The sequence below is a fragment of the Tinamus guttatus genome, unplaced genomic scaffold, assembly GCF_059628265.1.
Source record: "Tinamus guttatus ecotype Peru unplaced genomic scaffold, ASM5962826v1 Tinamus_guttatus_pri_ptg000240l, whole genome shotgun sequence".
Lineage (NCBI taxonomy): Eukaryota > Metazoa > Chordata > Aves > Tinamiformes > Tinamidae > Tinamus > Tinamus guttatus.
In genome coordinates this window covers 6,805,754-6,818,058 of record NW_028288774.1, presented here as the reverse complement: position 1 = coordinate 6,818,058, position 12,305 = coordinate 6,805,754, and the positions used below count along the sequence as shown (strand labels likewise).

At 41.6% G+C, this 12,305-nt stretch overlaps 2 protein-coding genes across 2 annotated transcripts in view; both read right to left on the bottom strand.

Moving 5' to 3' along the window:
* Positions 1-4,836, bottom strand: part of ZNF143 (zinc finger protein 143) — a 33,455-nt gene extending 28,619 nt beyond the window's left edge. The window contains 1 exon segment of the mRNA XM_088525784.1: positions 4,712-4,836. The gene's annotated coding sequence lies outside the window, so the exon portion shown is untranslated.
* Positions 4,837-9,306: 4,470 nt separating this feature from the next.
* Positions 9,307-12,305, bottom strand: part of IPO7 (importin 7) — a 31,243-nt gene continuing 28,244 nt past the window's right edge. Inside the window, exon 25 of the mRNA XM_088525783.1 lies at positions 9,307-10,220. Within this exon, the coding sequence (XP_088381909.1) occupies positions 10,123-10,220 (98 nt within the window). The 3' untranslated portion in view covers positions 9,307-10,122. The remainder of the gene's footprint in view (positions 10,221-12,305) is intronic.

The window sequence follows — 12,305 nt, the reverse complement described above, 5'->3', positions numbered from 1 at the left end:
ACCTGGTAGCTACAGTTGGGTTCATACAGACTGGTTATTAAAGAAGGCAGAGATATGCAGTTTGCAAATATATTACAGATTTTTTTTTTTTTTGAATAGCAAGGAAGTGTAGCAAATTAGAAATCATCCTGAAGAGGAACCTCGTCAGGACAGACAACACTGCCAAGAGCATAGGCACGGTACTCTCACACACAGCTAGCCTAATAAGACTCCTGTCACACAAAGCAGAGGCTTGCAGTTAAACTCTGGACTCCATACTCTTTTTGCAGTATTTTAACCCTTCTGTTCTGCAAAAGATGCACCTGGATGAGGATGCAGTTCAAGACAAATTTACTATCACAGTCTGTGATACCTATTAACAAGCAACATAAATGCAATATCAAAATTATCTGTACTATAACCTACTATTATAAACTAACTATATGCAACTCTTGACTTCTGTGTAGCTGCATTTAAGCCCCCAAAATTACTGTGATCCAGTTGTGAAGACTTCAACACATATTCAGTTTACATTGTCAATCACATCCATGGAGTATAAATATACAAGCACTGCACAGTACAAGCGTATGTGCTGTGCAAATGTACAACCATGGTGCTCAGTGCTTGCATTTTATCACAATAACAGGAAAAATATCAAAATAACAGGAATAACTAGCACACACAAAAAAAAATAGCATTACAAGTCCTCATTCTTACCAATACAACATAACACATTTACAAGTAGTTTTACATTGTGGCAGTGCTGATAATGCTACAATTTTCAAACAGAAAAGATTTAAGAGAACACCGGCAGATCAGAACACCACCCACCTACAGAGATATCCTACACATGTGGAGAAGATTCGGGTCGATCCCAAAATTAGACTACTTACTTCACACCTTTTTTGAACATATTGCAAAGCAAAAAAATTACTGGTTAATGAACGCAGATCAGAGTAGTTCTATCACTACATTAATTGCCAGCGCTGACAGAAAATTAACTAAACTCGTGGTACAGCTCTGGCACGAGCACCTCACCATTAAATGCTTAGTTCAATGATCATATAATAAATGTCTTAGGTGGCACTATTAAAACAGTGCTGCTTCTAGGTAACTATCCTAATAACCAGCACGGTTTCCTGAGCCACAGACTTGCAAGGGATTTTGGAAGACTTTCTGAAATATGGGATTCCAAAAATTCTTCATGGTAGTCTTCTGAATTATCTTCAATTCCTTTGTATCTAAATCCTTTTCCAGGAGCCCGCCGACATTGTGCCACGAGGGGCACACATCTGCCCATGTCCCCCTCCCCAGCTTGGAAATACAATGTGCAGAGACAGGCACTTCCCCCATATCTTCTTGCTCGACCCTCAGAACAATACTCATACACATCTCAGTTTAAGGAAACTCATGTTTCAGGGCCAAATTATCATATTCCAGAAGAGAACCCATCTGTGAGCATCATTATCACAGGAACTAATAAGCTGAGCAAAAACCTCTCCTCAGTACGTTGGCATCCTTCTGCCACTGGGGACAGAAACAGGGTACTCATCTCAAAGTTCTCAGGTCTACACATTTCCTTCCAGCATAGAAGGAGAAAAAGAAAGGGTCAGATAGGAATGGGGAAAGAGCAGAAAAGGACGCAGATAAACTTCAGAAATGTGGAAGAATGATACAACAGCACAAGACAAAAGCCAGTGGCAAAGAAAGGCAAGCAAAGGCTGGCCTGGGATACCCTGATTATCAGGAATGTGCCTGTTGCTTTGTGTGTGGAAACTCATCCAAATTCAGCAGAGCCCTAAGCTTTGGAAAACAAAATTAATGTCACACATACCAATTAAAGACTCAGAACTTAATAACAATGTTCCTCAAGACTCCACCTATGCTGAGTGTGTTTTAACCCAAAATACCAAGGCCAAGACTTGCATGTGACAGCAAGGAAAGATCAATATGCCACACTGTAAATAAAACCCAGTTATACTGGGGGAAGCAGCCCACATCAAAACTGTTTTATTTTCAGCTTTAAGGGAAACAACATACATCCTAAGAAACCATTACATGAAGCCTGCAATAACATTCCAAATTTAGTGAATACTAAAACTAACTGAATCTTATTTCAGAGCTATTTGTTCATTAAAAAGCTAACAACAAAAAGCATTAATGGTGTATAAGGACACCTCTCCTTTCAAGAAACCAGTTGGTCCAACTGAACCAGTACAGGATCTTTTCTCATCTGTTTAATACCCACGAGGTCCTTGCTATGAGTCTTTGTTACTAAATTGCTTTGTGGATCCAGGTGACCAGCTGCTGCACTCCCTCACCAATGCAGCATATGTTTACAAGGACTAGGACAAACAGTTTTTTCAATAAAAAGCATTAGTTTGGCTGCTACCTGTGATGCATTCCTCCCAAACCTTGCACAGGCTTAGGCACATTACTGTGTACATCCCAACTCCCTTTAGTATTTGCTGCTGCTTACTTCAGGCTACTGACTTGAACGAAGATTCTCAAAAACAGGATGAAGGCAAATCATTCTGATGCTTGCAGATATCTTTCCCAAACATCCAATAAATTCAGCCCTGCCAAGTACAGATGTAGGTTTGACATTTTAAGGAAGGCTCAGAAAAGAGGGTGCCCAGGCACATACCATGACCCCCACCAAGCTTAGCTCATGCACCCTCACCCCTGTGCATGAGAACCACGTCCCTTGGGACACCAGCCCAGAGGGAGCACAGGGGCCATAACGTGGCTGAAGCAGCCTGGGCAGCAGCAGCTGTTCAGACCGCGCTCACTGCTCCCGCTCCCATCAGTTCCCTTCTCCTGCCTGGCAGAGGACAGCAGAACACAGGGCAACAAGGACCAGACAAACTGAAGTAGCTCACGATTTGAAATAACCCAGAAAAAAAAAAAAAAAAACAAATGTAGCTTAATTCAGGCATCTATTATGAGAGAATAGTCATCCTTTTATTATCTCTGAAAAGGGAATGCCACCTCATGGCAAAAATATTTTGATACTTAAGTATTCATGTTACACAAGCATGAAGACACACAGTGAAGTCTGCATGACTTTTCAGTTAAGTAAATTTCTACCCTTGCTTAAGCATTTCCTTTGTTTGAGCTTGACCAGGTAAAGCAAGGTAAATCTTGCATAGATTGAACACTAGAAATGTTACTCTATTACTATAAAGGTGACATACATAAATTATGTAAATCATACATAAATTATGTAAATTATGCTATCAACTTTGAATATATCTATTTACTTATCTTACATTGCAACCTATTACCAAGACAATCAAATGCTATTTGACTACATACTCCTGAGTTTTATTTCTTTAGTGATTCAGATAAATAGCTTCAGACATACAAATGTCTTGAAAGATCAAGGCTTTAACCCATTAAATATTAAATAATAAGCCATACAAGATGGTTATATTGTACACTGTCATTCTAAAATTGCATGGCAAGTACTTACATAAACACAAAATACACTACACCCAGGCTCCCACTCTTGGAGAAAAAAAAAAAAAGTACTCATTAGGACAAAACCACTTCCTTTTCCAGGTGCTATCCACTTGAAACTGTTTCAAGTCAAGTCTTGGATAAATGTCTGGTCTGGTATATAGTCCTCTGAAGCACTACAGATTTAAAATATCCAGAGAAAATTTTGAGAAAATTTTGATGGAGAACGGTTTGTTTGAAAGACTGGAGCTTCTGTAACACTGGAAACAGGAATGTTGTGTTAAAAGTACTAGTATCACTGTGTACACAAGGGCAAAACTAAGCCTTTGGTCATTTGTCCATTCAAAACAAACCGTTGCAAAATTTTATACACAAGCATAGTCACCACACTGCATTTTTTAGAAGAAAATTTAACTTGCAAGAAAGTACACCATTTTTTTTGATAAACATCCATAAGTAAGAACTTATTAAAAAAAAAAGGGGGGGGGGGGGAATAATCTTTAAGTCATTGTTCCAGGTGAGCATCTTCAAGCTATTTTTATTCTACCAAAAGTTCCAGGGTAGGGAAGCTTTCCAGAGAGGAGACGGCAGGAGGGAGCAGGTTATGAATCACCTCGAGCGTTTCGGGGCCCGGAGGGCCGGGCAGCCCCGGCCGCCCCCGGGCCGGGCGCCGCTACAGTGCGCGCCCCACGGCGAGGCCCCTGGGCGCCTTGTACCGGGCACCTCCGTTAGGGCGAAGCAGCCCGGTACTCCGGCAGGGCGGGATTTTACGTATTTTCCCTTGGCGAGTTTAGCCTTCTCGAAAAAAAAGGGAGCTTTCAGACGAAAATAAAAACCAAGTAATAGTAATAAAAAGGATGGGGGCGGGGAGGAGGCCTTCCCGTCAGCGAGTGCCCCCCCCCCGCCCCGCCCGAGCCCCCCCGTGACGCAGCCTAACGGACGCCCCCGCGCCACGGCCGCGCGGGGCCCCCGGGCGGGGAAGGGGCGCCGGGGCCGCGCGGGGCTCCCCGCGGCGGCGGCCGCGGGCGGCAGAGGGGCGGGAGAGGCCGGGCCGCGCGGCGGCGGGCGGGAAGGCGGGCGGGCGGCCGCGGCTTTATTGGTGTCAGTCGGTGCCGGCGCAGCGCCGCGGCCCCCGCCGCTCGCACGCGGGCCCTGGCCGCCTCCCGCCGCGCGGGGCGAGGCGGGCGCGGCGGGCGCGCGGGCGGCCCCAGCCGGAGATGGCGGTGGTTAGAATAAGGCACACTGGGTAAAAACACATTTATATACTAACCTCGCCGAGAAATTTTCCAACAATTCCTCCGTCCGACCACCATGCACCAGGACAGGAAACGGCCGCCTCAGCGCCCGCCCGCTCCAGCGCCGCCCCGAGCCGCGCGGGCGGGCCCCGCACCCAGCTCTCCGCCGCGCGCGCATTGGCCGCTCCGCGCCTCGCGTCACCGCCGTGGCCCGCCATTGGCCGCCTCCAGGCCCCGCGCCGATGCCCATTGGCCAAGCGCCTGGGGCCCCGCCCCACGGGCCGGCTATGCTGGGTTCGGGGCTGCTGCGGACGCCATTTTGTACCGCGGGGGTAAGGCGCTCGTGCGTCAGCGAAGGAGTGGGGCGCCATTTCCTCCTCCGGGGAGAGAGCCGGCGGCGGCGATGGCTGCCGTGCTGGGGCCGCCGCGGGCTCTCGGGCCGCAGCGGCGAGGAGAGAAGGGGAGTGCCGCAGGGCTTCCCTGCGGGGCTCCTGCTCCGCGGCGCCCTGCGGGGGACCAGCACGGCCGCCCCGCGAGGGGCGCGGGCTGAGGCGGGGGCCGCCCGTGGCTCCGGTTGCCACCGGCGTGTTATCTGCCGCCACCGCTTCAGCTGGCTCCGTGCAGATAAGGGCTACGTTTTTAAAGCAGCGCTTGAACAGACGTTTGTCCTCACTTGATTTGGACCAACTAGAGAGTATGAGAATTTTTTTCAGTAGGTGTTTCCATAGAAGAAAAATGCCATGGTTAAGCACAATTAATGTGAGCGGCAAACACCGACCTAGTAATATGCTACGGAGGAGCTGTGTGAACATAACAGGTTTAGGATTTCTTGCTGCAAACTCTAGAAGACCAGTTTTAACTCCTGGAAAGTGTAGAGAAGGACAAAAACAGATCAGTCCTGAGCAACCTTTAAGCACAGGAACAATTACAGTGAGCCATTTTCCTTCTGTAGGTTTGGGTTTTCTTTACAAGCAACTTGCACACGAAATACAAATTAGAGCCGTGCCTTTAATTCAAGCAGTACCAGGACTGCTGTCGGCGGCATTGTCACCCTGGTTCCGCAGGAGGGATTGCAGCTTGTATCCATGACCTTTCTGCTCAGTTTCGCGTTCGAGCTGCTTTTTCCATTTCTTTTGTCAGCCTTTGAGAATGTGTGGCTGTAAAAAGCAAAGGCTATGCAAGCCTATGACTAAGTTAAATACCACTCCTTGATTGCAGAGTACTTTACAACTGGTCTATACAATAGCAGACAAATGAACCTTTTTTAAGGTGTGTGGTTGAACATCCTTGGAAGGTACCACTAGAATTAGGGGAAGGGAAAAATGAGGCTCAAGGATTTCAAGTCTCTTGTTTCTACAGTCCGTAGCAGTATAACACATGGAGCCTCCAAGCTCAATCTCTTTTTTTTTAAAGTTTCTTTTTTTTTTTTTTGAGATTGAACAAATGCAAAACTAAAGTGGTTTCTGTGATGAATTTTGATTTATTAAAAAAATGCTCACTGCTGCATAAATTTTTCAGAAATTCATCCAGTCAGAAAATGCTGGTGGTCATATAGCAAAGAAAAGAACCAAGTCAAGAGAGACTGGGAAGACCTTTTTCCACCAGCATGTCTGAACAAAAGCTGTTAAATCAAAATTTGTACATAGACAAATGGGTCTACAACTAATACTGAGCTAGATATAACATCAGTCATTCCTTAGGTGATTCTTACACATCTACTACGGAGCCGGCACCTTGGATACCTTGTTCTGCAGATTCCCCGCAGAATGACTGGGTTTGTCCCTGAGCATCAATCCAGGTGCCAAGACTCCAGCAGAAGGAAGGAGTCATTTATCAGGGTGTTTATACTTATGTCACAGAGGGGCCCCACTATAAACCGTTCACCCTTTCTGAGCGACATCTCAGAGGAGTTAAAGGGGACGTTCAGGCACAGGATAGCAACAGAGAAAATGCGTGAGGCAGGACTGAGAGGGAATGTGACAGAAGCATGCAATAATGAAGATAACTGAGAAGACAGCAATGTTTATAACTCCCCAGACCTGATACTCAGTCACAGAAAGAGCAGTTCTGCTTTTTTTTTTTTTTTTTTTTTTTTTTTTTTTTTTTAAGTGCCCAGTACTTGATCTCTTGATACCTGGTAGTAAGTTTTATGGATTAAGTTGTATTATTATTATTATTATTTTAAACCTACATGTTTACAGTCAGATATTCTGTAATTAATCCACTACAGGCATCTTGAATCTTGCAGAAGTAATTCTAGGTTAGTTACAATAGATTTGCACACAGCTTTGCTGTATTACACCAAATTGACATTTCAATTAGTACTACCCTATTAAGATCTTTCGAAGTACTTGGGAGCAAAATACTAATCTTACACCAACATTAAAAAAGTTATAACATTAGACTTTTGTATTTAACACTTATTATTGCAATTAAGAGAGCTCTGGTTCTGCTGAAAAATCTCTCCTTGAAGAAATACTTGGAAGTACAAATCTTAGGAGTTAAGTAAGTAGAACAGGAATCCCGTGTACTGTAAGAATACAGCTACATTCAAACAACACACTGAAATAAGTGAAGATAAGGATTTGCTTCAGATGTTTATTAATCCAAGGAGATCTTCCATAATAGAAAAAACAGAGGCTTTTAATTTCCCAACTCTTCCTTTAGAGGTGCATTATCCTTGAAAAATGGAATCGGATAAATGCAAGTTCCAGGAGGAAGATCAGTTCTAAGTTTGACATAAGTGCATCACTGAAACTGATATATTGCATCACAAAATGCACTATTACCACCAACAACAATGCAAAATTGTTTTGCAATTTATGTAAATACATGTCTTGGAGCAAAGGAAAGCAAAGTTCTAATTCCATTCTTAAAAAAGATGCTCCTTGTTAACCAGTCTAGCGACACATAAAAGCACCCTTGAAGTAAGTCTATTCCTCTCACACCAAGATAAAATTTTTCCTTGCCTGGTGACTTGAAAAATATAACTGTTTCAGAATGACCATGGCACTAAATTGTTTATTTTCTCTCTCTTCCCCCCCCCCATCTGTTTATTATGTACAGCCTTCTCTACTGCTCTGTTGTATCTTTTATGACGAGGCAAAAGTTGTCTTAAGTTATCTTAATTTTTTTGGGACGCATAACAAGATAAGCAGTTATGCAACAAGGAGATGATCAGAAATGATTTATGTAAAACTGGGTGCTTTCCAAGGTCAAGGAATGCACAAGAAAATGCATGCTGTACGTATGTCACCTTTTTCTACAAAAATAAAACCTTGTCTAGAGATTATCTTGAGGCCAGAACACACATCTACATGCTCATGAGTTACATATTGAAAAAATGTTCTGCTGCATGTATGTGGCTAAGTCAGCTAACGATTGAAAAGTACTATTGTGGTTCTCATACCACTACTATAATGGATACTCAGATTGAAGGCTAGTTTTTAACGCTTTTTCACATCAGGTACACTACCCATCTATTTGCTTTGAAGGATCCCTTTGGTATTCAGGTAGGACAGCATGGCAGTTACAGTCCCGGCTCAGTCTATCGCACTCAGACTGTGCGCAGGGAGACGTACTCGCCTAAGAAAGGCAGTCCAGACAGGAGTGACAGGAAAAACATGTTGTATTTGCCTAGAGAAGCACTAGGAACTGCATAACAAATGGAAGGCTGGGAATTGTGCTGGACAACTCATCAAGGAAACTCCGAACCACACATTCCTGCTACTCTGCTGATGCAAAAAAACACACCACACAAACCAATTTTCTGAAGACTGCATTTGAGTATCATAATATATATATGTGCATTTCATTTTTTACAGATATAAACTCAGTTTATTTTTAACCTGTATTTAAATTTTGGAGGCTTACATTAAATTAAGGTAGCTTGTTTAATATCAATTGTAACAGCAGGTGACATTTTTTTTTTATATAAAAACAGCCAAAAGAAAAAAAAATTGATTTAAAAGACCTGACACCAATGATCTCAAGGCAAGATCAAAAACCTATGGATTTATACTTTCAGAAAAGAAAAAGGGGGCACTTACGCCAACCCATTCACAGCATCTCCCTGCTGGCTTCTTCATACAGTGGTTTTCATAGTGGTCCCAGAGGGAACTGTATTTTGCCTCTCTAGCTAAAATACTAGTTACTATAGCAATTTTCAAGGAAGAAAATGGTGGCTTCAAATATGAAAAATTGGCAAAACTTCAAATACACTGTCTGGATCAGGCAGAAAATAGCATACACTAAATGCTGGGAGTGCAAAAAGAGGGGGAATGAAATGCAAGAGTAGTGCACCTTCAGAACAAGGTGCAAGGGTAAACAAAAACAAAACAAAAAAATTGTTCTGTGAAGTTGGGAAGAAACCTTGCATTCATAGATCAAGCCTGGGTTAGCCAAATTAAGGGCTTTTTTAAAGTAGATTGCATATATAGATGTTTCATCTACATACTTCACAATCAAACTTACAATACTTCGAAACTCCTTTAAGAGCAGAATTTAATCTAATTTACATGCTTCAAAGAAGGTAAAACTTTCTCAGTGCTTACAACAAATGTTCGTATCCAAATCTCCACTTGTACAATGAGATCTTTAAGAAAAAGAAATGAGACAGAGGGAATTGCTATTTGTTTTTTTTTCCTTTAGCAGCAATGAAATATCACTAACCCCTTTTTACAGAACCGAATTCAAGTCACAACCAGAGGTGACTGCACCACAAAGTCACCAAGTACAAAACTGCTAGTTAATTTTAAATTAATAACTTGAAATTATTTTCCCCAATACATCCCTTTTTTTTTTTTTTAATAAACAGCAAACATTTTGCTATTTTTGTACATAGGCTAGCAGGCTTGTTTCAATATGAAAGTGCTAATTCATTTACAGATTTCTCAGTTATGTAGTGCTACATTAAGTGTCCAATATTCTACATATGAACAATCTGGATAAATGGAAACAATGAAGATTAAGTAAGGCTATCTGATTACCTTATCTTATTTACATTAAAAGAATAGACACCCAATAGGAAGGGAGAAAAGGGAAATAAATTGGGCCAATACTTATATGCCACAGGTGTAAAAATTAAGTCTGCCTTCTAGCTTGTACTGTAAATGAGACATTTTAAATAGTCCTGCAGCCCATGCCTATCTTTTTCCTCAGAAAAAGAAAAGCTGCCTTCATGACATCCCCTCTTGATTTCAGATTTCCAAAGTGTGTCATTTGAAGCTTTAAATTCAGATTCTTCCTATCTTAAAAAAAAAAACAACTCTGGTTTGCTTTCCAGTATTAGGTTGCATGATCAGGTCCCACTTCTGGGGCTTTTGTCCAATCTATTTATCAATTAGTTTAGAGTGAGCTGTAGATAACATGAACCAGTTCTGGAACCACTATTGGGAGGAACACAAGCTCTTCACTACAATCACACAGTAGCAGGAAAAGTGATAATTCAATTCATTCCTGGGGCAGGGCCTCCAAAATTAAATGAAGTTGGCACAACTGGAGCATTGAATTTGTATCCTCCATGCTTTTCAATCATTTTGGATTCTAAAAATAAACAAACAAAAGATTAAAGTTTTGTGACCACATAGTATTTCAATCTTCTCAGAGATGTTTAACTCAGTGTAAAACCCAAGAACACAACCAGGACCAACAAAGTGGGTGGGAGCATGGCAGGTCCCACTAATATACAGAATGAATTTAAGAAGTTTCTCAGTATTATTAAAATTATGTTTATGTGAAAATATATTTAACAAGGAAAAAAAAAAAAAAAAAAGAACACTTCAGCTTTCAGGAATATGTAGTTTTCACATTTTCAAACAGGACCTAAACAAACATTAGGTATCTAAAATTATTAGCAGATACACAGTGCTTTCTGATTGACATTGATAGACTTTTCAGTCAATAAAAGAACAAATGTACAAAAAAGCAGTATATAGTTATTAGATTTTCAGCATTTTCTTATGGATTCAATTATATAAGCAGCAATAGTAACTGAAGCTGTTATATATGGAAAACTCCAAAGCGGATTGAGTTGTCCATATATATGTCCATATATATGGACAACTCAAAAGCAACTCAAGAGCAGATGGAAATGTATAGTTCCATCCACCTTTACTACTGTCTAGATCATGTAGTAGATGGGTTACATTGTTCCCAACTCAATAAAGTGACACATTTTACCTTTTGCTTTCCAAAATGATCCTTCCTCTCTGAAAAATGGTAGTCAATCTGAGACTTTTCTACTGCTTTGACATATCACAGAATGGTTGAGGTTGGAAAGGACCTCTAAAGATCTAGTCCAACCCCACTGTTTCAGCAGGGACAACTAGAGCACATGGCACAAGGTGGCATCCAGGCAGGGTCTGAAGATCTGCAGAGAAGGAGACTCCACAACCTCTCTGGGCAGCCTGTTCCAGGGCCATCACCCCCACAGTATATAAGTTCTTCCTCGCATAGAGATGGAACTTGCTGTGTTTCAACTTGCACCCATTACCCCTTGTCCTGTCACTGGCCACCACCGAGAAGAGTTTGGCCCCATCCTCTTTACATTCTCCCTTCAGGTATATGTACATATTGATCAGATCCCCTCTCAATCTTCTCCAGGCCAAACAGGCCCAGTTCACTAAATCTTTCCTCATAACGTTCAAGTCCCTCTGCGAGACTCAAGGGAGAGAGATTTGTGACCTCTCTCTGGAGATACAGATCTTCATTTTGTCTGTTCCTTTGGAAACAGGATAGAAAAAAGTTGCCATAGAGGGGAAATGGGGAACATGACCTTTGTCCACTTCCTGCACCTACAGTTCACAAATATCTCTTAGCTCTTGGAAATCCCTATTACCAAGAGTAATGGGAAATAATATTCTACATCCTGCTAACATAATATGTTCATGTGGATGGAGTATCAATGTGCTCCAATAATACCAAGAGTTTCCTGTAAGGATCTCGTTGCTTAAATTAATCTCCATAATCTGATACTCTGAACCTAACTTGCTCTATGAGTAAGCAGCTTTAAAAAAGTTCCTTTTCAGAAAATGCAGATATGAATCTTGGGCTTGATAGGGATAACAGTGAGACTGGACTTCATATTCATTAAAAGGGAAACACTGGAGTTTTAAAATCTTTGTAAGATAGCTTAGGATGTTCTGACATAAAATACTTATAAAATTGTAATCCAGTCTTTTTACTGAAAAGTTTCTACACTTCTCCTTTGAAATATCTTCTATTAACTGTGCAGTAAGACTATGAGGCAGGATATGAGACTGGAACATAGAACTGACTCACAATTTAGCCTTTAACCTAGCTTGACTTCAGAGAAAATGCTTAGCATACATAAACACTTGCACATATATATGCTTACCCTCAAACACCTGTGAAAACTAATGGAAAGAAAAGAAAAAATACCTGCCTCTCTTCTGCATTTAAAGTTCTTAATCTATTGAAGAATGGTAACCTGAAATGTTTTATAGATTTAACCATATGGCTTTACAGATGGATACTACATACTAGTATTTTCCCATCCATAGAATCACGGCTGCCCTAGGTTACATCAGGAAATAATTTATCTGCCACTTAACATGTTTGTGTGATACCACACACAGTCCATCTACTCTCAGGTTGTCAAATCAATTG